The sequence below is a fragment of the Schistocerca serialis genome, chromosome 1 (assembly GCF_023864345.2).
Source record: "Schistocerca serialis cubense isolate TAMUIC-IGC-003099 chromosome 1, iqSchSeri2.2, whole genome shotgun sequence".
NCBI lineage: Eukaryota > Metazoa > Arthropoda > Insecta > Orthoptera > Acrididae > Schistocerca > Schistocerca serialis.
Genome location: NC_064638.1, coordinates 1,122,439,709 through 1,122,465,970, shown reverse-complemented (window position 1 = coordinate 1,122,465,970; position 26,262 = coordinate 1,122,439,709). Strand labels below are relative to the sequence as shown.

Sequence of the window (26,262 nt, the reverse complement as noted above, 5' to 3'; positions counted from 1 at the left end):
CTCAAAGTTGTAATAGATCTCCTTTGATTAATTTTAGATCGGCTGAAGGCCACACTCAAAATCCAAGATGCAAAGTCTAAGTAAGAAACTGACATAGAAGGTTCTTTTGGAGGTGTCACCCAAAAATAATTTCTATATCTCCAATCTAAACAGGCTGAAGGCCTTAGCACTTTAATTTTAATAGAACTCGGCTAGAGGCCACATATTAAGCAATAAGAAGTGTTTCAATCCAATAGCAGAAGGCCTTATCTTAAAACAATTGAAGCAAATTCGGCTGAAGGTCCCATACAAACCATCACAATCATATGCCTTATGGGCAAGACAAGAACATTAATTCAAGAGATATTAAAACTCAGCTGGAGGCCACACATCAACATAATAATTTAAAGGCTTAAGCAGGGATGGTTAGAGGATAAATGTAAGGATGTAGAGGCTTATCTCACTAGGGGTAAGATAGATACTGCCTACAGGAAAATTAAAGAGACCTTTGGAGAAAAGAGAGCCACTTGTATGAATATCAAGAGCTCAGATGGAAACCCAGTTCTAAGCAAAGAAGGGAAAGGTGGAAGGAGTATATAGAGGGTCTATACAAGGGCGATGTACTTGGAAGTGGAGGAGGATGTAGATGAAGATGAAATGGGAGATACGATACTGCGTGCAGAGTTTGACAGAGCACTGAAAGACCTGAGTCGAAACAAGGCCCCGGGAGTAGACAACATTCCATTAGAACTACTGACGGCCTTGGGAGAGCCAGTCCTGACAAAACTCTACCATCTAGTGAGCAAGATGTATGAGACAGGTGAAATACCTTAAGACTTCAAGAATAATATAATAATTCCAATCCCAAACAAAGCAGGTGTTGACAGATGTGAAAATTACTGAACTATCAGTTTAATAAGTCACAGCTGCAAAATACTAATGTGAACTCTTTACAGATGAATGAAAAAGCTGGTAGAAGCCGACCTTGGGGAAGATCAGTTTGGATTCCATAGAAATATGGGAACACGTGAGGCAATAATGACCCTACGACTTATCTTAGAAAATAGATTAAGGAAAGGCAAACCTACATTTCTAGCATTTGCAAACTTAGAGAAAGCTTTTGACAATGTTGACTCGAATACTCTCTTTCAAATTCTGAAGGTGGCAGGGGTAAAATACAGGGAGTAAAAAGCTATTTACAATTTGTGCAGAAACAAGATGGCACTTATAAGAATTGAGGGGTATAAAAGGGAATCATTGGTTGGGAAGGGAGTGAGATAGGGTTGTAGCCTCTCCCCGATGTTATTCAATCTGTATATTGAGCAAGCAGTAAAGGAAACAAAAGAAAAATTCGGAGTAGGTATTAAAATCCATGGAGAAGAAATAAAAACTTTGAGGTTTGCCGATGACATTGTAAGTCTGTCAGAGACAGCAAAGGACTTGGAAGAGCAGTTGAACGGAATGGACAGTGTCTTGGAAGGAGGAAATAAGATGAACATCAACAAAAGCAAAATGAGAATAACGGAATGTAGTCGAATTAAGTCGGGCGATGCTGAGGGAATTAGATTAGTAAATGAGACACTTAAAGTAGTAAAGGAGTTTTGCTATTTAGGGAGCAAAATAACTGATGAAGGTCGAAGTAGAGAGGATATAAAATGTAGACTGGCAATGGCAAGGAAAACGTTTCTGAAGAAGAGAAATTTGTTAACATCGAGTATAGATTTAAGTGTCAGGAAGTCGTTTCGGAAAGTATTTGTATGGAGTGTAGCCATGTATGGAAGTGAAACGTGGACGATAACTAGTTTGGACAAGAAGAGAATAGAAGCTTTCGCAATGTGGTGCTACAGAAGAATGCTGAAGATTAGATTGGTAGATCACGTAACTAATGAGGAAGTGTTGAATAGGATTGGGGAGAAGAGTAGTTTGTGGCACAACTTGACTAGAGGAAGGGATCGGTTGGTAGGACATGTTCTGAGGCATCAAGGGATCACCAACTTAGTATTGGAGGGCAGCGTGGAGGGTAAAAATCTTAGAGGGAGACCAAGAGATGAATACACCAAGCAGTTTCAGAAGGATGTAGGTTGCAGTAGGTACTGGGAGATGAAGAAGCTTGCGCAGGATAGAGTATCATGGAGAGCTGCATCAAACCGGTCTCAGGACTGAAGACCACAACAACAACAACATCAACAACAACAACAACAACATTGGTGGGCGACGAACTTCATAGCACTTGAAAGAAGCACCACACACTCCAACCATGTGTGCATGCCGCCAGTGGCTCCAGTCTGACTCCACATGATGGGAGGGAGGGGTTGCTTGCTGCTCCACGCCAACCGACTGACTGGGCTGCTGGTCCATCCATGACTGCTGCTCTGTCACTATTGCACTGCTGGGGCGTCTCCCACTCACTGACTTTCTTCGGACAGACAACATCCCAGAGACACTGACTCAGTCCCAACCATGTAGAGGGAACACAACCGACATCTTTGCACAGGAAGGAACCGACCCAAATACACATTGTCCATGAGATGACTGACAATGGTCGTCCTGACTGGTACTGGCTGTGCGGACCTCACTGGGGCTCCATGCCCGACTGCAGTGGTGCTGCATCGCGACCGCCCTGCTGAACCTTCACCCACTGAACTGACGACATCGTGGAGACACTGGCTTGGACCCAACCATGCAAAGGGAACACAACCAACGTCTCTGCACAGTCAGGAACCAACCCAAATACAGATCGTCGATGAGATGACCGACCGAACAACCAACCAACAGTCATCCCCACTGGAAATGGCTGTGCCGACCTCACTGGGGTTCTATGCCCGACTGTACTGCTGGTTCCACTCCAACTCAATGTCTGCCAGGTCTTCCTTGACACACCACGACCGGGAAGTCATAGCCATCCAGCAAATATAATACAACCAGGTAAATATTGATACGCACTGCTGCTGCCACTCACGGGCAGACAAGACAGTAATTCAGTGTCACCAATAATGGAAATTTAAAATTATGAGGCAGCCATACGGTAAAACAAGATGTTACATAATAGATGGCACGAACATGAGCCACACATGGCTCACCTGCACCTTCTCCTCCACATATGCTGACATCTTTCATCTCCTGTTTTCCTTACCTCTTTGTTTGACACATATTCTTTAACCATGATACCAATTTACTTTCTTCCATCCTCTTGTGATTCCATTACTTATAACTAACACAACATAATATACACATAGATAACACAAGAGAAACCTTTTGTAAAATATCTTTGTGTACAAAATCACATGAATGTTGAAGATAGAATGTCTCTGATCCACTTATAAACTACAGATAGGATAGAAGAAGAGACTGTCTCAGGGAACATGAAGAATGAGACATATAGCTGGGGTAAGCATTATCACTACATAATGAAACCAACACAGAATACTGAACCACCTACTTGCTTTTAGGTCTTACTTCTGGTTCAATGCATATTATAGTAAGTTCCTCCTCTCCTTGTATGGGATAAACATTGCTACCCACACCATCATTCACCATCTCACTAGAATTAGAAATTGCGCTCCTCTTACTACTGTGACTTACATTGCCCTTACCTGTGATTACAGCACATTTATATACAAGTGGCTCTTCATCGCTACCTGCTCTGGTGTGAGGCAAAACTGGAGCACTATCTAGTTTAAACAGTTTGATCCAGAATTAAAATAATCCCCTCCATTTCTTTTACTTGAATTCCTCCATTACCATTTCCATGTCCATTCTGGCTATTCTCCACCCAACCATTCCTTGAGTTTCTACTGTAATTAATCCTGTTCATCATTTTTACCTGAAATTATCTCCCTGATTCATTATGGTCATCAAAATTCCTCCTATGATCTTCCACCGAGGACTTCACCCTCTCCACTTTATCAGCATAATTCAAGAGATCACTAATATTACCACTAGGGGCAGGTACAAGCAACTCTCTATCTTTCTGAGGCAACTTAGTTTCTAAACCCATAATTATTGATTCACTACCTAGCTCTTTGTCCATATATCTCAGTTTGTTTATCCAAAGCTGACAGAAACCTTTCACAATACCCTTCCTAGAGTCAAATCTCTCTCCTCCCCAAAATTCACTCAAAATTATCTGCTGCTTCTCTTTGGACCAATATTCTTCTAGAAATGCTTTCTCAAAGCTTTGCCATGAAGTACAGCTATCAACTACCTGAGCTGCCCATCCATAAGCAACCCCTTTCAAAAAAAAACCTCTCACAAATGACATTTTCTCTTTGTCATTCCAAGTTTCAGGCAAATCATTAAATTCCCTAATGAAATCCAGTGGATGAACTTCCTCATATGGTTCAAAATTATTAAATTTCTTATAACTAACAAATGAAGGACTTTTTAGTACACTACATACTCTATGCTTTAGATTTTGTACCTCTACCATCTTTTTCTCTATTTCAGATAATTTTGAATCTACATTTTTATTTACTTTTACCAGTTTTTCCTCTACCACTACTGCACACGTGGTTTCTACCTCTGTTTCAAAAGGATTTTTAATTTGATTGATTTGGTTCTCAAGTTTAACTCTATTTTCAGCACAAAATTTTCTGGCTGCTTTGACTTCATTTTTACGTTGTTTTTCAGAAGCCTCCACTCTCCTACTACAGTTATCACAAAGTTCTATTTCCCTCTTATACACATTTACTACTCATAAATGTTATTTTCTCATTAGTATTCTGCTCTACTTTCTTTATCTTCTCATCGCAATCTTTAACTGGCACCTGAACCTTCTTATTTAATTCTGAGATATTAGAGCTGACCACCTTAATCTCCTTTTTAATTTCTTTCTTCAGTTCATCCTTCAAGTTAACCATGTCAGTTCTAATGCTTTCCGTTTTCTTTTTCCACCCTGCTAATGTCTTTTTTCATACTAATAATGTCTTCTTTTGTACACATACTACTCACAATTTGCCTCAACATCGCTTCCAGTTTTCCGTCTACCATAAACTGTTGCCCTCACTGACTTTCGCTACTAGCTTCATCCCCCTTAAACTTAATGATTTCATCCACTTCAGTATTGTTTTGCTCACATCACCATACAATATAGATGACATTTTTATCATTCCATCTATAATAGGACTTAATTCCCATCATTCAAAGTTACATTCATGTCTGATTTATAGCCACTATTGTTTACAGAACCAGTTCCATTTAGTTCTTTCTGTTCATTTAAAAACTTAACCTCTGCAGGTTTGTTCTCAGTCACACTGTCTTGTTCTCTAAAGCCACTCATTATGTATCACTTAATATAAAATGGCTTTTGCTATGAAATTATCTCATTCTTATTCACTCTTCCTCTTCTTCTTCTGCTGCTGCTGCTGTGGTTGTCATCTTGATTCGTCATCAGCACAGCTGCTGCAGGTACAAGTTGTAATTTTCTCGGGGAGACATCTTGTTTATCCCAGTTGGCTGTGCTGATTGGCTGCTCCTATACTCAGTGGCTGCTTCCATAGAACCCGCTCACTGATTGGCTGCTGTCCTAATGTGGCTTGAAATCCAAGTGGTGATTGGATGTTGCATCTCCTTCAAATCATTGCACTGTAAACCGCTCTTGGGTTCACTGATTCAAACTTTGTGAGTCCTAGTTTACTGTGCCCTCATACAATATTCCTCACTCACAAGGCACCATTTGTTACGTTTGCCTGCTACATTTCTTTGTTGATGGTCCTCAGTGTCGACACACTGCATTGCGATACTGGCTGAAAAATGGAGGGTAGAAGTCCAACATTGACTGCTATAGATGATGTAGCCGACAGGTGCACAGTTGCATTTCATAGTTCTTTACTTTCACTGTTCACAACCCCTCTCCCAATATTACACAATTATATGGCCAGTTAATTATTGACAAATTTTGATAAGCCTCGTTAATAGTTTGCAGGCATGTCAGCATACTGCTACAATAGTTTACTGCTGAACACCTGTGAGCAGTAAAACCTAACCACACAGTTCACAGTCTTTCAAATACATCGAAGAGACACTGTCATTCTTTTAACACAAGGCCTATTTGTGATACATTTATTTCACAGTTAAGTTGAAGCTTTGTTGTTGTTTTAACCAACACGATTTCTTCTCTGAAAATCGACCATGGACTGACTGTCTCAGGATGAAAAAGTGGCCCTTAAATATCATCACAATAATAGGTACCGAAACTACACATTGTTCAATGTTTAATATACAGAAATTAAAATAAAAACATACCTCATTCAATTAACTGAATACATAAAAAAATTCCTTCTTTTTAACAGTTTCTCCTACCATGAGGGTTATGCTGAATTATTTGTTTGATCATGAAATTAACAGATACAGTGATGCAAACAATACTTTTGACAAAACCAGTAATTACTTTGGAATTAATTAAGGACTGTCTTTGCTAACACGTTTTCAAATAGAGCCAAATAAATATTTAAAGAATGCCAGTGTTCCATCTTCCAAATGTTTAAAATTAGAACAGAATTTATATTTGCTTATAACTCAACCATAGAATTTGAATTACACTGATTTCACCCTATAACAAAAGATAATAACAAGGAATAGTCAAAATAAATTAGAAAATCAATTACATACATAAAACTAAGCACAAAATTAGATCTGGTGCTATATTCTTTAAAACTGAGGGCCAACCTTTCTCTTTTATGAACATGCAGATTATACTCACAAATGTTAATAGTAATTAGCCAAGAATAAAAAAAATGAATTTTAAGGAGTCAGATGGCAAAACAAGAGAGGAATTAAAAAGATCCCAGCTTGCTTCATCACAAGGCCATTGTCGAACTTAGACAACACACACACACACACACACACACACACACACACACACACACACATGACGATGACGACAGTCTCTGGTAGCTGAAATGAGATTGTGAGCAACAGCGCATAATGGGAGAGGCAACTGTCTGGGAGTAAGGAGGAAGATGGGCCACAGAGGGGGAGGGATGACAGGGTAGTGGAGGGGGACAGTAAAGTGATGGTGCAGCTGTGGGAGTGTGAACAGGGATGAGGTGGAGAGAGGGTTGGGCAGCTAGGTGCAGTCGGGGGGTTAGATGAGGGTGGGGGGGATTAGCAGAAAAGGAGCGAAGTAAAAAGACTGAGTGCACTGGTGGAATAGAGAACTGTGTAGTGCTGGAAGGGGAACAGGGAAGGGTCTAGATGGCTAAGGACAATGACTAATGAAGACTGAGGCCAGGAATGTTATGGGAATGTAGGATATAATGCAGGGAGAGTTATCACATGTGCAATTCGGAAGAGCTAAGTAGAATATTTTACATTTTATTAAGATTTAAATGATCAATTAATTTTGGATAATTTTTTTATAATGGAAGAAGATAAATAAGTGTGATATAAAAATTATGGGTCCACAAACATCAAAATAAACCAGTGGATTGACATTGAGAAAAAATGCGTTATCAGTATTAGAAAATATTAAAAGAGCAAAAGATGTATCATGTTGTATGATTCATTACAGCTGTATTCACATCTACTACTCTCCAGACTCACTCATGTGTCATCATCTTATAGCATCCACCAGCAAAAGACCCCCAAAACATCCTCTCCATGCTCTCAGTGAGACCCATGACCAGCTGCTCTAATCAGGGTCCATATACTGACAACCACATTTCATTACAAACAGCCATTTATGCTTAATATTTTAGCACACGCTATTCAAGACCCTTACTTTATTTACTCCTGCCATTTCCTCACTGTATTACTCAAATGATATATTTTATAATACTACTATCCAACTTTTTATACAATAAACATGTAATCAGATCTCATCGTAACCACCAATGTAGAATTCTAACTGTTTCTCAGCAGATGATTTGTGTTGGCACATAGCATTAATATTTATGTTTTTCGTTTAAAACAAACTTAGTTTATGCTGATGTTGATGTATGTATTATTTTTCAAGTCTCATACATTCACAGTTGTTATTTTAATAGCATTGGCAATATATTACAGTGAATTTTCAGGACTGGCACTGCCATCCGGAAAGTAGGAGTTGTAGATCTTGCACCAATAGGTGGCGAGAGCTACATATCTGATGAGTCAGCATGCGGAGTGGCATTCAACTGGGAGGATGTGTTGTGTGTCCACAGTGATTTCCGTAATACTCTGTGTTTGGTGTGTAGCAATTTTATGATGGATTTGCGAACAGAACAGTGTGTGTGTATCAAATTCTATGCGAATCTCGGGAAAAGTGCTACAGAGACCTTGCAATGATTCAACAAGTGTTTGGGGGACAGAGCATGACCCAGAGATAAAGCAACAATCATCCCAGTGAAAGAGCCTGGGCTCTCCAAGACCCAAAAAAGTGAGACCGGTGAAGAGCAAAGTCAAGAGCATGATCATCATTTTCTTTGATATCAGGGGAATTGTGCACAAAGAATTCATTCCACCCAACCAAGCAGTGAATTCCATATACTACTGTGACGTTTTGCGATGGTTCTGTGAAAATTTGTGGCGACAACGGCCCGAACTTTGTCATCAAGAGAACTGGCTGCTGCATCATGACAACACGCCCTGCCATACATCCTTGCTCACGAGGACCTTTTTGGCAAAAAAACAACATGGCAGTTTTACCCCACCCACTGTACTCACCAGATTTGGCACTTTTCGACTCCGCTCAGTTCCCAAAACTGAAACTCAAGTTGAAAGGCTGTTGGTTTGACACTCTAGAGAGGATTAAAGAAGCATCACTGGTGGTGATAAACACCCTCCAAGAACAGTACTTCCAGAAAACGCTTGACCAGTGGCAGAAGCACTGGGACTGGTGTGTACATGTGGATCAGAACTACTTCAACTGTGTCCAAAGGTAAGGTTTTCAACAGATGGCAGCACCAGTCCTGAAAATTTCTGATAGCACCTCATATGCTGATAATCCAAAACATTATGATTATTGACCACCTCAATCACGGGTGCTGCCTGGTGGTGTTGTGAACACTTGATGTGGTAACAAAAGTATATAAATGGATCAGGCATGGGCAGTGGATCACCCTAGTGACGATATAGGTTGCAAATTGGAAAATCCATGGAGATAAGTGACTTTGACAAAGGCAGATTATTGTTACACAGTGCCTGTGAATGATATCTCAAAAACAGTGAAGCTGGTCATATGTTCATGTGCTACTGTCCTGAGCACCTACGGAAAGAGAGAGAAGGACAGTGAAGATATCACTAGGCACTGACTGATTGGTTATCCATGACTCTTCACAGAACGTGGGGTTTGGAAACTTGTAAGGTAGGATAGGTGGTGATCTATGGCATCTCTGCCAAATGAGCACAATGCTGGTGCACACAAAAGTGTTTTGGAGCACACCATTCATCGTACATTGTTGAACATGGAGCTCCGCAGCAGATCACCCCCCGATGTGTTCACGTGTTGCGACTCAATTACATCAATTATGATTGCAGTGGGCACGTGACAATCAGGATTTGACTGTAGATCAGTGGAAATGTGTTGACTCTTTGGGTGAATGAGATCTTTGCTTCACTAGGTCAATGGTTGTCTCCACAAATACCTCATCGAGTTGAACAATGGCTTGAAATGAGCAATGCACCACAGAAGCAGACAGATGGGAGCAGTATTATGCTATGGGAGTCATTCTGCTCCACTTACATGGGACCTATGGTAGTAATCAGAGAAATGCTGACAGCTGTGAACCACCTGCATCCCTCCATGCTTGACGTCTTGCCCGATGACGAAATCATCTTTCACAAGAATAACTGTTCAGGTCTTGGAGCCAGAACCATACTACAGTGCTTTGAGGAGCTTTATAATGAACTCATGTTGATGCCACAAAGACAAAATTCACCTGATGGAAATCCTGTGGAACCCACCTGGTTTCCTATTGGGTGCCATCACTGCATACACAAATCAGTGGCCCATTATTTATGCAAATTGCATGACCTGTGTGTAGATAGCTAAAGTCACATGCATCCCCAAACCTACCAACAGACTGTCAGATCCCTGATACACAGAAGCAGTGATATATTTCATTCCAAAGATGGGCAAACAATCTATTAAGTAGGTGGTTTTGGCTCATCAGCATATGGGACAGTACTGTACCCATACCATAGGGGGATCTATCATTTCCTACTACCAGCAGCAGGCAAGGGGTGCTTGCTGTCAAGCGTGGTACCTACTTGTGGTAATCTTTCAAAGTCTGAAAGCTTGCTGACATCAAGTTGATCAGTCAAAATGCACTCCTTGGAGTCAAAGCTGGTTTATTGGATAAGAGATTTTAGCTACATCTGCAGTGAAGTGGTCGTAATAGTTGACCTTACACAGAATTCTTATAGATATTTTACTTTCATAGGTGGCTGCATGCAGTCTGATCACTGTGAAATAATTTTTCATTTGTCCAAGTGCATTACGCTGGATAGTGTGAACCCCAAATATGTGAAGGATGGTTACCTGAAAGAAAACTTGTGCAGGTTGCATTTGAGTCCTTTTGTCACCAGACTCCGCAAAAAGAGTTTGGGGTTGTGAAGGTGGCCATGTGGAGTCTCACCTGAACCAAGATATCTTCATGACGTGCAGCACAGCTTGGAATGCCTTGAAGTAATTGGTCCATAAAATGTGTAACCAAGATCTCATTGTGGTAAGCAACACACTTGATAATACCGTGTAGTAATTGATGTACAAAATTATGGAAAATGGTAGGGGCTGGTGAGATTCCAAAACTGACTGTAATAGTAGAGGCCATATAGTGTCTTGAGCATGAGGGAAGGCAGGTGATGATGTGTCTCAGGGAATTTGAAAATATTCCTCTGGGAGCTTGATTTTACTGAATAAGGTGCCACAGTCTAATTTTGCAAAAAGTCCTTCTCGGTTCCACTTCAGCTTGTACATTTATCATCTCATAAAATGGAATGAACTTCTAAGGATTGGAGTAAGGAAGGCAAATTGTTGACTTCAATTTATTGGGAGAGAAAGAACACCCATTCTTAACTGCTTGAGATTCTGGGATCTCCACTAGGTCAGCTTAATTTAAGACATCGAAGCAACTTAGAAGCATGGTGCTAGATTTACTACCAGTAGATTCAGTTAACATGCGAGTCTTATGGAGATGCTTTGTGAACTTGAATGGAAGTCCCTGGAAGGAAGATGATGTTCTTTTTGTGAAACGCTTTTGACAAAGATTCAAGACAGGTATTTGCATCAGACTGCAGAATTACTACTGTCACCATTGTACATTTCATATAGTGCCTGCAAAGACAAGATGAGAGAAATTGGGGCTTGTACTTAGACATATGAAAAGTTGTTTTTCTCTTCCTCCATTTGTGGGTGGAATAGGGAAGGAAATGACTAGTAGTGCCACATGATACCCTTGGGCATACACCATATGGTGGCTTGTGGAGTATGTAGATGAAAGTCATCATTAAGCCTCATTGTACCGGTGGGCTTGGATATTGTTACCAGCGTAAAGGCCCACTGACAATGCGGTATAGCCAGTAACACATTTTCATTAGTGAGCCTGTCTAGTTCTGTTTTGAGGGCATCCTTTAGAGCCAGTGGCACCAGATGAGATTTGAAGAAACACAGGGCAGCCATGGTCTTAAGGGTGATTTGAGGTACAAAATCAATTGTATTCCCTAAACCAGGTACGAACATTTGAACATATCTAACTCACAAAGCCTTTATGGATGTGCAATGTCCTTCTATGACATGACATGACAAATAGATAACAGACATGAGGTGTTTTGTTTTGGTTCTGCATAGCAGCTTGTCTGTGTGCCACAGTACTGCTACAGGCCTGCAGGCAGCTCTGGTTTTTATCGGAAGGCTGGGCAGGCATGGAACCTGTGAAAGACTGCTGCAGGTTGCACACCTGGGGCTGTCAAACTTGTTGAGATCTGAATGTGACATCATGTAGGCTGTTGTGCTCAGCACAATGGGTAGCCAGGATTGTACACACCTGCACATGTACAGCATAAACCACAAAACTTACAACAGAGTTTGATACACAAACTCTGAGAGCTCAGCAAGACATTTCTTGTGATAGATGGATTGACTGTGTGCATTAGATTTCCTGTGCACATTGATGTATCTAATTTGTTATTGAATTAAGAAAGAATTTTTAATGAACTCTATCTTTAATAGCAGACTTACTAAATGAGCTATAGCAAAGTTTGACATATCATATGAAGGCCCTCATGGAGACAATTCAGAGAGCTATTTACATATTTATATGTACTTAATTAGCCAATGAGAGATGACTGAGTCAAATGTTTAATTAAAGTCAGTATAAGTAATTGTACAAGACAGCTACACAGTCAACATGGCAGTGTACAGTGGATAAAGTAAGCACACATCATAAACAACATCTGCATTATAAGTTTTCTGTGTTTAATTGCCAATTTTAATTAATTAGAATTTTCCATAGTTTTGCCGATAATGTGCTATTAAATATAAATAAATTTGGATAGCAGCAATGTAAAAAAGCAGGTGATTTGCTACAAGACTTATGTGCCATTTGTGTATGTATTGTAAATGTATGATGCACAGTTAACAAAAAATAAACATTGTTGTCATGATATGAAATGTGTAATCACTTTAATTAACATTATTGGTGTACAACTTAACCAAAAATGTATTGTAATATATTATTTTAACCAGCATTTTAGTGTGTACTTCTGTCACCTCTAGCTCTAATGAGCATGTATAAATCAAAAGTTATATTTCGGACTGGTGAAATCTCCTACTAGCTGAATGATGTAAATTCATGGAATTTATGGAGTTCAGTTCACCTATACGGTCACATGAACTTAGAATAATTACGTCAAGCATCAATTGGATATGTGTCCTCATGAGTAGAGCCAGTCTGAATGAAGAATAATTTCGTAATGAGTTGGACTCTGACTGTTCAGTATGAACCCCGAAATATCTTGTGTATGTTGACTAATAAATTTGTTCAGTGTCAGTTGCACTTATGTTCTTGCAAGTAGCCCTGGTTTGGTCTTAGAGCACTGTCCTCTGGTGAAATAGTTTTGCAGTGTAATTGGATTTTATCAAAATTTATAGTCAGTCTCTAAATTCTATGTGGGGCCTCAGATCACTTACAAATCTAATTAACACAAGAATTAGGTTCCAAGAGTCTGCTGTTTATTTTGTGGGGGAGTGAACAAGAAGAGACTATTTTGAACTTTAAAGTCATTGTTGGGAAACATTATTTACATGTTGCACCTGTTGTTGAATGTAACAGACATTTTATTCTGATTATGTGTATCAGGTGAAATTAATTTAATTTTTTTGTTAATAAAGTAACCACTGTCTCCACAAAATCTACTATGCAGAGACAAATCAAAGGCTTCAACCAATGGTAATGTGCATGTAATATTATCATACTGTTGCACTTCAAATTACGTGGCATGTAGTGTTTCATGAACTGTAAATCCAAAATTATGGAAAGAGTCTACCCCTGAAACATTGTCCATTTTGGAGTCAGTAACCACAAAGATATTTACTAGATGAGTGACTTCATTGTAAATGAGTAAGACTTAAAGTTTTCCTAACAAGTGCACATTATATAGTCCATAGGCCCAAAGATTAGTCTTGACTGCTTGCAAGGGCAGCTACCCTAAACTTAAGTAAGTAACTGGTTTAGCATGCAAATAGAAGCACTGTTGTCAAGGGGTACTTTCAGTGAGTATTTGCTTATGAAGTACATTTGCTGGGCTGCATTCTCAGAAGTTTGCATTTCTGTAGTTTTATCACTCACTGGGTTCCCTAGCATGGGCTGGGGCACATTTGCAGTGGATCTGCTAAAACATACATGCTTTAAGAGTTCCCTTTTGTATTTGTGGTACATTGCAAGCCTGTGAGAGCACATAATGCATGTGTGCTGAAGGAAGCCAGGAAATGGTGCAGGCACTGACGTGGCCCATCACTGCTGGTGTAGTTGTTGACAGGGTTGTCTGGCTTGTGGAGAAAGTGAGGGCTCTGCCAGAGGTGGCACTGTGTCCACATAACTGGTGTCAGAGAACTCATTGCTGCAATGTCTTCTTCCATTGTAAGAAAAATCTGGCTATGTAGGGTGTTTCATAGGCTTGAGTTACTCACATTACTTCCAACAGAAAATGATCCATTTTCCTCACTGTATGGTTTCTTGCTTTTGAGTTGGGAGTAAGACACACTATAATGTCCCTGATTGGAAAGTCGCCTAGATCTGCACACACAAACATTCAAAATTGCAGTTCTGCAAGCTGTAAAATACAACTGCAATTGTTGGTGGCTATGCATCCCACACTTCACATTGTGGAAAAGCCATAAACATAGGTAGCATGGAAGACATACCTGTTGCATTTGCTAACACTTGCTGTCTGTAATATTGCTGCCATTAGCTCTTGATAGCTCCAAATAGTTTGTATTAGTAGCTGTTGTAGCTGCTCCGTGTCTGAAGACCCACACTCATGCCTAGTCACAAAATGTTCAAAGTCCAATTTGCATGTGTCAAAAATCACTTCTGTAAAGACAATCTACCCACAAAACTAACAGGGACTTGCTCTGGTTTATACAACAAATTGTGATCCAGTACAGAATGTTCCCCAAAGCAGTGCTATCTTTAAGTAAGAAGTCTGCAGAGTGTCAGAGTCCAACAAGTTACTAGTACAGCCAGTAGAGTCTGAAAAAGAGCAAACACCTGTAAACCAAGTCCTGAGTGAGAACCAATCTATTAAATTTACTAGCATGCAATTCCATTGTGAAAACACTGCTATAGGATCACATCTGTCTAAGACTGGCTCTGGGCTGGCTCATACGCAGGATTCTGGAAGTTGTGGCCATATCAGATGGCACTCCTGGTGGCAAACACCATCTAGCTAGTGGTGCCACAGCAGTCAACAGTAATTCTGCATCAGCTACTTGGTGACCATACTGAGGTCAGGTGGCCCAATATATCATCATCAGGCTACCACTGCAGCATTTGGACATGTAATAGTAATTTATGCTCTTCAGAAACAATGCAAAGTGTTTGATGAAATTAGCTAAATCAGGAGAAGTAAAGCTGCGAGAACAGGGCGTGAGTCATGCTTGGGTACCTCAGATGGTAGAGCACTTGCCCGCGAAAGCCAAAGGTCCTGAGTTCGAGTCTCAGTCCGGCACACAGTTTTAATCTGCCAGGAAGTTTCATATCAGCGCACACTCTGCTGCAGAGTGAAAATCTCATTCTGGAAACATCCCCTAGGCTGTGGCTAAGCCATGTCTCCGCAATATCCTTTCTTTCAGGAGTGCTAGTTCTGCAAGGTTCGCAGGAGAGCTTCTGTTAAGTTTGGAAGGTAGGAGACGAGGTACTGGCAGAAGTAAAGCTGTGAGGACATGGCGTGAGTCGTGCTTGGGTAACTCAGATGGTAGAGCACTTGCCCGCGAAAGGCAAAGGTCCCAAGTTCGAGTCTCGGTCCGGCACACTATTTTATTCTGCCAGGAAGTTTCAGCTAAATCAGGAGTCACCAAATGTGAGGATCTTATATCTGAAAGTATTGGACAGTGCATTCTCTCAGTTCAGGTTGCAGAATGTGTGGACCAGGGGTGGCAGGATAATCATAAAGACAGCTGTGCAAAAGCACTCCATGAGCAATGACATAGAATTTATAAGCCTAAGCTGTGAGAGCCCAAAATGATATTTGTAAAGAAACATTCTATTTTGTAGTAGTTTCTTTGAAAATAGTTTCCAAATACCATCATTTGTTTGTGTAGGATTACTTTTAGTGCTAGCTATAATTTTTTGTTCAGTTTTCATATTTTCTACACCAATATAGTCATTATTTCACTATTACTTCATATTCTCACAGAGTTTTGGTTCAGATGATTAATTTACTGCCAAATTATAATTTTATTCATTAGTAACATAACCTTAAATATTCTGTTTCTCGACTGCTCTTACTGTTTCCTTTTACATTATTATTTTATTTTTGTTTTAGTATAATCTGTTGCTTTAACTGTTTCCTTGTACATTATTATTTTCAGCATAATCACTTTTTTATTGCAATTTGTCGTACTGCCATAAACTGCTAATCTTGCTGCCATGTTCTATTGATCTCCAGAAAATTTAAGGAGCTTCAACCTTCACACTGTGTGTCAGTCAAGCTTACCTGACCTTCGAACTTCCTCTTCCGTTGACCTCTTTCTCCCATTTACAGCCTGCCTGTTTACAGTTCCCTACGCCCTGCCCCCCTCCATTCTGCAAGGTGCTGAGCTATGACTGACTCTGGGACAGCCATTCTCTTTACGTGCTGGTTGATAGTGGAAACAACCCATGATAGCTGTACACTACAGCTTGTTATCACAAAAGTGCAGCCCTTACCAGCCCACCTGTTGGAGTTGCACTGCATGTTTCAGGAACTCACCTTTCATGTCATACTCCTGTCAGAAACATGGCTGAACCAAGTATCCAGTCCAATTCCATGAGCCTCGGTGGTTAAATTTTTCTGAGACATGACAGATGTAACAGATGATGGGGTAGAGCGGCAGCATATATAAGTAAAAGTTTGCTCCCCAAGGCAGTGCTCAAATCTAAACATGAGGACAAACTGCCCAAATACATGTCATTGAAATTAAACTGCTCAACAGGGAGTGTCTCATATGTGTAGTACACAATATGTCTAAAGCTGGACAGCTCCCTACCTTTGACTCTGCACTATCAAGTGCTGCTCCTTCGTATGAACATGTAATTGTAACTGAAAATATCAACACATATCTTCTAAACAACAGCTTTACACTCTCTTACATTCCTGCTCAAACCTTACTCTGATTCCGCTTGAGCCCACTCACTGTGCAGCAAACACTCATATGTTGATTGCTGTATTTGCAACCTGGAATCTGACTAGTATAATTTGCATTGATCAGATTTCTGCACCTGGATTGTCTGCTCATGATGTAATATTCATGACATACTCATTGCAATGGTCAAATAACAAACCACAAGTTGGACTTTTAGGGATTTTAAGCTCATGAATATGTCTGAGCTTACAGCTGACGCTTATGATATTTCTTTGCATACAACAGCAGGAAATAACTTTGACATAAATAATGTATATATACATTCAATAAGAGACTCAGTAATTTATATGATAAACATACCCCTCTAAAATTAGTAAGAGGAAAGAGAAAATGTGCACAGACCAGCTCAAACTCCTTATGAATATCATAGATGCAGCACACAGGACATGACACAAATGGCACCTGACATCTCACCTACAAGCAACTACACACCTGAGATAGTCAATCTGTGAGGACTGCAATGCTCAGGTATGGTCACTCTCGAACTGAGGACTTCCACAAACCTGCTGTCCCATGGAAAAATCTGCAAGGCCTATGAATAAGCAAGGCCAAATCTGCGACTATTGAAGATTTAAATGAATATTGCACCACACCAATATCTTTACTTGACCATCACACAATGATGCAAACTTTTGATTCCCTTGATGTATAGGTGGTTGGTACAAATGAAAACTTTTCTGTAGCTGGTAAGCCCTAACACAGTCAGGAAGTCAATTGCCCAAATTCATTTGTGAGCTGCAGGACATGATAATGTTACAGTGCAAATGATGAATTTTTTCTGTGATCTCCTACTGCATAAAATAACAGTCATTTTTAACCTTCGGTGCAGATGCACATTTCATTTGAGCTCCAGTGAGAATCTAAAATATTAACGAGCATGGAGGACATGGACAGTAACTGCAGATAGGTGGCACTGGGTAGGGAGGTGAGTCACCCAGGAAGCATACCAAGATAGTCTGATCATTTGAGATAAACACTGTGTCTGGATGGCATAGTGGTTAATGCAACTGCCTAGTAAGCCCAATAAGCCAGTCTGGCACACAATTTCATTCATTGCCACTGATTCCATGCAAAACCCTGATGCAGCTGATGTGTCAGTTCCTTCCCTTCCCTTTCCTTCCCTTTTCTTATCCTCCTTATTCAATTACATAATTGCTAATTATTTAATGTCAAATAAGCTTTTAGATGAATACCAGTATGGTTTCCAGCAAAATCACTACACAACAGCTGCTCTTATCAAAGTGACTGATGAACTGAAATGGGCTATGTGCTTTTTGGATTTCAGCAAAGCTTTTGAAGCTGTTGACTTGGACATTCTACCTGCTATCTCGTAAGTCAGAATTTTTCTGCAGGTGCTGTACAGAAGATTCTACTCATACATTACATCTCACCAATAGTGTATATTGACTGGAACAAAAAGATTGCAATGGAGGGATGTAGTACCAGGGGTCTACAAGGAACAGAAGGATCAGTATTTAGCCCATTAATCTTCTCATTATAATATATTATGTAAATGATGCGTCAACTATTGTCTCCCACTACAAATATTGCCTATAAGCTGATGACCTTCAGTTATATTTAAGTGCAAGTCCAACAAATCTGTTCACAGACATCCAATGTGTAAATTCTGATTTACTTGTCCTATCAGAATGTGCGAAGAATGTTGGTTTGAAACTCAAAGCATGTAAAATGCAAGCAATCTTAGTCACTCACAGTGGACTTATTGCCCCTCAGATCAGAGAATCCCGTCCTCTGTTAATCCTAAATAGCACAGAAATAACATTTTCTTCTTCTTGGGGATAATTCTGGACCATCACTTATACCGGTCTGAACACACAACTTCAGTCTGTAAGAAGCTGTCAGTGTCACTTCCCTCATTATAGAAATATAAAAAAAGTATTTCCTTTTGAGATTATAAAGAAATGCCGATTCCTAATACTTGACTATGGTGATACTATTCTCTAATGACTCTTGTATGAAAGCTCATGCAGTCTGGAAGTGGTAATGAATGCTTGTATACAATACATATGTGATGTTTGCTTTTTCAGCCATATCACTCTACTAACAGTTATCATGGCTGAATGCCAATAAGTGTGGAGACTATCAAACTCTGTGTTTTCTCAACCATTGCACCCCCTCTTTCATCTTCAACTCTTACACTACTATCTGAACAGCATAGCAGAAATACTTGTTCTCAACAAAGTAAAATCCTCTCTGTATCATCACATAATGCTGACATGTTCTCTAAACCATTTTCTGTGTTATGAACACAGCTTTGTAATAATCTTCATCAACATATCAGAGAAATCAAATTCCTTCCTAACTTCAAAAGACAGCTAATTGTCCACCTTCAGTCACAATAGCTGTCTGTCCGATAGTCTACATAGCTCACTTTTGTCAGTGTGCTCGCTGTCAACTTTTCCCTACCCCTTAACAGCAGAGCTCTCTGTTTATATCCTTTTCTTCCCTAACAGCCATTGTCACAATCATTTCAATCTTCTTTTCTTTCTTTATCCCCTCCACTTCCGGTAGTAGTAAACATGGCTTCAAATGTGCTAAACTAAGCTATATCATTATAAATCCCATTTATGTTGCTATTATTATTATTATTATTATTATTATTATTGTTATTATTGTTATTGTAAATGTTTTTTATTACTTTTGGCACATGTTGTTCCTGGCCAAATGCAAGAGAGTGCCTTAAGGCCCTAATCTGGCCAGGCTAAATAAGCAATAAATAAATAAATGTAATAATCTGTAATAATCGGTATTGGAATCTAAGGTGGTAAAAAAAAGGTAATGTTGAGCATACTACTACTTGTAAAGTTCATTACCACTACTGGATTGTTACTGTTGTAAGCTTTACTGTTTATGGATTGATATTTATGTTCCATGTATTGACTCATTCCACATCCAAGCAACTTCCCCAGACATGTAGGTATGCAGAACAAGTATGCCATAAATAAAATAAAGCAATTAGGTAGTGGTTTAGGTGTGTCAGACCCTGTACAGTTTCTACACTTTCTTTATTATTTGGTAAAATGTTTCAAGAGAGAAAGAGAGAGACAGACAGAGAGAGAGAGAGAGAGAGAGAGAGAGAAATTCATTATCACTCAAGACACAAGAAAATTATATATATTTATTGTTTCATTGCAGGTACCACCTCAAGTCATAGCATTTGCTAAAGAACAGATTGAACAGGGTATGAGACTAGACATCATGGATCATCAGGGCAGGACACCTCTTCATTATGCTGCACTGACTGGAAATCACAGAGTACAATATTTTAATTTTTCACTAATTCTATTCATTTATTGGCTTGATCATAGAGTATAACATGGTTTAAAGAACTTAATGTTTAATTATGCTATCATTTTAATGTTTAGATACATTAAATATATCATGCAATTACTGAACATAATTTGAAATGATGAAGAGAAACTGGAGAACACAAATATTTGTTACTGGGATTTTGAATTTTTATTGGCTGTTTTCTGCGTGGTAAAAGATTTTGCATAACAGAACACCCATCTATTTGGTGGGAATCTTGTGTAATAGATGTGGCTGCATAAAATGTAAGTAATGGATTCATCTTGCCACAATGAATGGCTCGGGCAATGTGTTGCCTCTCAAACAGCATTTTAGATGTGTAGAACACAGGGTATCTGCCCAAGAATGTATAATATGAAGGAAAGGGGAGGATGGATTTAGTGTGCTGAAACACAATGATTGTTAATGTATATCACAATTTTGTGCTTGCAGACTTTCTATGAAACACAATTAAATAAAGGTAGAAAGAAATAGAAATAGAAATTGCCATCTACAGAATACAATAACCTCATCATTTGGAGAACTATAAAAGGTGATAATCACTGCTACATAAAGAGTTTACTGTGTCACATCAGTGATATTTAATTTAGGATTGTGTATTTACAATTTTAATTGGCATCAAGTGTAAGGGAAATCAGTATCATGAAAAGACAGGTCATATTTGCTGGGTTCTGTCTTTATTAATACATAACGAATACTGAATGAAACTATCACAAAACATAAACCACTGCAACTTCCAAATATTCATTTGTAATGCTCAGAAATTTGAGGGAAAAGTTAATTAAAAACCAGAAGATAACAAATTATACAGTTCTTTATGATGATGGGGAAGCAACTGGAAACTATACATTATCATTAAGTAACATCAACCTACATCCCTGCAGGTAGTGCTATGTTATAATATGAAATTGTCTGATGATATGTCACCAAGACACTGAATGAAACATGTTAGGTTAGACTGAACTTAGTACAGTTCAGGTTTCTGATACTGTTTTCTTGATCTCACACCCAGTTGCTCTGATTTAATTAGTGGCATGAAACAACAGTAATCTTAGCCCACTGTTGCCCACACCAAAATTGGGTTTACGGTACAGTTTTTATCTGTGTCATTCCAGTAAAGTCAGCCAGTGCCCTTAAATAGTTGTAGGAAATCCTTTACTAGGTCTTGATCACACACAGTTTCTGAGAAATTAATGGTCCCAAATGTTCTGTGTCATTTGGACTCTAGTGCTTCACATAGGATGATTAAACAGGGTGTGGTTTCATCTCCCACACCACATATTCTGGACTTGGGGGCTTCTTGCTCTATACCGACTATATGCAGGTGTTTCCTGAAGTTCCGTTTGTCAGTCACTAGTCCTGAGTTTAATCTGCTTCGTATTCAAACTCATGATTGCAGAAATTTTATTAAAATGTGGTTCTGGCATATTAGCCTGCCTTGTTTTTGTTTTGGGATTTCAGTCCAATATTCTATGTGCTGCCTCCTGATCCAGCTACAAAATTTTAGTTTTAACACAATCTTAGTGAAGGATAAGACAATTCCTAGTCCAACAAATGGAGTCATTGCTCCTGCGGGGGCTGGCCAGCCTATCAATTTGTTCATTACCACTAATTCCTGAGTGATAAGAAATGCACAGCGAATTTACCCAGTTGCTTTCCTCTAGCCTCACAAGGGATTCATGGCATTCTGCAACAACTCTGCCTAAAATACTATGGCCAGTTTCCTTAGAGATATTGTGCTCTTTATTCTAGGCTGCAGTCCAACACACTAGTCCCAGTATCTCCACCTGTATTCAGTCTAACAGTCTTTGTCTCTAACAGTATTTGTCTCCAGAATGGTAGTGTTGTTCATTCTTCTGCTGTTCCTTACTTTGGACTGTTACACTGAAAGCTGGAAGCTGTTGTATAATCAGCTGTCATTTTCCCAACCATTCCTAAGTTTACCACATTCATTATATTAGTGCAGGATGCTGGATATCCTAAAGGTTTCCCATTTTTAGACTGTATGCCCCTGATGTTGCCTCCCCTACATCCCAAAGATGTAATGGGGGTATGTCTAGCATGGTCTTCATCCAAGTAGTCTGTATGCTCCTAATTCCACTTATTATGACTGCAGAACCACAGGTTCTTCGTCGACTTTCAAGGGCAGTGTAGTCGATGGAGACTACAGAAGAATAGCCTCCCACAAGGAAGTGTTTTGACTCAAATTCTGTTTAATATATACATGAACAACCAACCTATAGCCCCAAACACCAGGAGCATCTTATATGCTGACAACCTCGCTCTTGCCACCCAGAGCACAGATTTTTAATCAGTGGAGAACAACCTCACAAATGCCCTTGAAGATTTATCCAGATACTACAACACAACCCAGGTTAAACCAAACCCTTCAAAGACCCAAGTGTGTGCTTTTCATTTGAGAAACAAGGAAGCCACTCACAAGTTGAAAATAGTATGGTCGGGGGTCAAACTGGAACACTACGAGACTCCAAAATACCTAGAAGTGAAACTTGACAGATCTTCAAAGCACTTTCTGCCACCATTCTAATGATACTTGCAAATTTGCAAAGTATTACTATGATTAAATCAAGTGCATATCTTTGGTAAAAACAACCTCTAGTTCATAATGCTGTCATGAATTCATCCTATGGTCAAGCTCTGGTGGTGTTGATTACTATTTTCTCATTCATTATGGTGTCTTTTGCATTTTATCAGCTCAGCATTCTCTTAATCCACTTGCATTTAGTGCCATGCTCTTCTGCAGCTCTAACCATGAATTTGAAAGTTGTATTGCCAAAAGGGCGCCTCAGTATTCAGGAAGCTGCAGACAGCAATTTTCTGAAAGTGTAGAACTTTTCTCACCTCACAAGAGGTTGGTGAATTGCTATTTCAAATGATTTGTCTGTTTGATATGCTTTTTGGTTTTCATGCAAGGGAACCTCAGTTAACCGTCTTGCTCAACTGTACACATTAACAAGTTTTTCTAATGTCTTTAAAGAAAAGGAGGGCGGGTTAATTAATCTCATATCCTTAGTTTTGGTATGATCACTTCTCCCTGGCTTCAGAATAAAAGCAACCTTCTTAGTCTTCCAAGCATTAGTCTGCCCCATTAGCTAAATGGTCAGCACGTTGGAATGCCATGCACAGGGACCCAGGTTCGATTCCCGGCTGGGGTGGGAGATTTTCTCCCCTCGGGCATTGGGTGTTGTGCTGTCCTCATCATCATTTCATCCTCATTGTTGCCATGCAAGTTGCCCAATGTGGCGTCGCACTTAATAAGATTTCCACTTGTCGGCTGAACTTCCTGCTTGGGACCTCCGAGCCACTGACGCCATACAATCATTTGCATTTTCTTTCCAAGCATTAGAAATAATTTCTGCTGCTATACTGACGCTAAACAGTCTATGGAGGATTCTGATGAATACCTCTCCTGATTGGTGCAATAGAACCAGAAAAATTCCGTCTGAGCCTGGTGACTTGAATAGCTGAAATATTTACACTTCCCACTGGATTTTCTTGAAGTTGTTACATTCTGTGACAGATTCACAGTTCTCCTGATGGTTATTTGTAAACCAGTACTTCACAGGTACTGAATCTTGGTCTGTGTCTTACGTCAGTGTGCATTGAGGGAAGTAAGTCTGGAGGAACACATGCAGCATCTCATGTACTGACCTTGTATACCCACCACCCTACTTAGTATGCCCGTAGGATTGGTCGGGAGTTTGTGTTTGGCAAGGGCCTCCCAATATTTTACCCATTGTCCTTTCTTCTTGCAAAGTTGAATACTCTTTTTTATCTGCTTCCTTTGCTTTTTCAGATTATTGTTCCACCTAGATACATATCTGATGGTGCACTTTTTGGTAATTGGGTAATTTTCTAAGTATGAAATCTTGATGGCATACATCATGTCATCTGCCATTTCCTCTGAATCTACAAGATTTCTTATCGAAGTTTTGACTTCAGATGAACATGAGTTTACATTTTTCCTATGTGAGTTCCACTCTGTTGTTTAAGAGTCCTTATAGGCCAAGGTATACTTAACACCCATTTCAACCCCAAACTTAATAGACTTGTTATCTGATGAGGATGACCCCATCGGCACATGACACTGTTTGACACAACTACCCATAAAGATGGCTCCAAAAGACATTTGAGTTACTTCTTCCCTTCTTCTGTTCCTGAAGATGGTTTTCCTGCCCTTATTCGAGATCTCTAAATAGCTCTCCAATAGATATTCAAGTAGCTGTTCACTTCTGCAGTTGGTTTTGCTGTTTGCCCACATCAGGCTGTGAGCATTGGCATCACAACCAATCAGCAGTTGTTTATCAGCTGCAAAAAGCATTCTACCAGACACTTCCTAGGAAGAAGGAGCATATGCTAACAAGGGAGATAAGCTGAGGCCAATACAAATTCCCTTGTGCTCTCATCCTCATGCAGTTTCATCCTGGTGGTCACTAAGTCCTAGGAACAGAAGTTCATGATTGGCATATATGAAATACCATTCTTGACATAAATGTATCACTTTTTATAAGGCATAAGTCATGGGTTATCCATTATAGAATATGTTACAGAGATTTTGATGTAAGATATTATTTTTTAAGAACAGTGTACGAAGTTGATACAAGTTACATAAAGTTGATATACTTAATCAAAATGTTTCCTTGTGGTTCAAATACCTGTGTGATTGTTTGACAGGTTATGAAACTCCTCATCAGTTTGGGAGCCAATGTAAATGCTTTAGATGTCTATGGTAAGACTCCCATTGTCATGCCAGCCATACATTCACTTAAGGACTGTAGGTTGGTAAGTGGCTGACTTATCTATTATACTTTATCTCTTTTCTACATGTGTAGTCCATAATTATTTCAATATTTTTACCAAGTCAATTTTTGTTTTATTTTATTCATCCCCATCCCTCTCATCCAGTTCCTTTAGACACAGCCTTTACCTGTAAATGTGCTCTATCTCCTGTCATTCACTGAGAGTGAACTTGCATTGCATTCGGGAAACTAGTTGGAAGTGGGCATGTATTTTGATTCTTGTGATACAGTGTTAATTTGCAGTGCTGCTTTCATGAATATACAATATCTAGCTATTCACATGTTACGCTGCTTGTAGGAGTATTAATTTTTATCCAGTCTGGAAATTGCCAAATGTTGTTCACTGCTAGGCAGCACTGTCTGAAGTGATGAATTCTGTAGACTTGTCACTAGCTGTTACAAATTGCCACAACTTGCAGAGTAGACACTGAGTCAGAGACAGGCACAATGAAAAAACTACTAAACATTTAAACATTGAGCCAAAAGGCCTTCTTTGTCCACACACACACTCACACACACACACACACACACGCACGCACACACACACACACACACACACACACACACATGGCCACTGTCTCTGGCTGCTGTGGTTTGACTGTGGACTGGAACTGCATGTGATGTGAGCTGCAATCCAGGGTGGACAACTGTGGGGGACAGGAAGAGGTATGGAGCATGGAGAAGGATTGCTGGCAGGGAAGAGGTGGGGGAAAAGGTTGTGCTGCCTGTGAGAGTGAGAGCATGTAGGGAGATCATAGGGACAGGATGGCCCGATGGGGCTACTAGGTGCAGAGTAAGGACACTCTGCTTGGGGGAGGGGGTGGGAGAGGAGCAAGGAAGGGACAGGGGAGAGGAAATAAGTAATGAAGGTGAGAAGACCAGGAGGTACGCTGGTAGAATGAAGGTATATATGGTGCTGGAGTGGGAACAAGGAAGGGGATAGGTAGATGGATGGCTGATACTAGCAAAGGCTGAGGACAGTGGTTTGTGGGAATGTAAGATATGCTGAAAGGAGATGGTTGGTTGGTTTGGGGAAGGAGACCAGACAGCGTGGTCATTGGTCTCATCGGATGAGGGAAGGATGGGGAAGGAAGTCGGCCGTGCCCTTTCAGAGGGACCATCTCGGCATTTGCCTGGAGTGATTTAGGGAAATCACGGAAAACCTAAGTCAGGATGGCCGGACGCGGGATTGAACCGTCGTCCTTCCGAATGCTGAAAGGAGAGTTCCCACTTGCACAGTTCAGAAAAGGCAGTGATGCTAGGAAAAATCTAGGTGTTGCAGGCTGTGGAGCTGTTACTGAAGTCAAGCAC

General features: G+C 39.9%; 1 protein-coding gene across 2 annotated transcripts in view; it reads left to right on the top strand.

The window, feature by feature from the left end:
• The window catches only part of LOC126416741 (serine/threonine-protein phosphatase 6 regulatory ankyrin repeat subunit A-like), a 716,260-nt gene that overhangs the window by 218,078 nt on the left and 471,920 nt on the right, over positions 1–26,262 (top strand). The window contains exons 12-13 of one of the 2 annotated variants that reach the window (XM_050084586.1): positions 19,958–20,077; positions 24,827–24,934. The exons of the other annotated variant lie outside the window; for it this stretch is intronic. Of the exons in view, the coding sequence (XP_049940543.1) occupies positions 19,958–20,077; positions 24,827–24,934 (228 nt within the window). The remainder of the gene's footprint in view (positions 1–19,957; positions 20,078–24,826; positions 24,935–26,262) is intronic. 2 annotated transcript variants of the gene reach the window in all.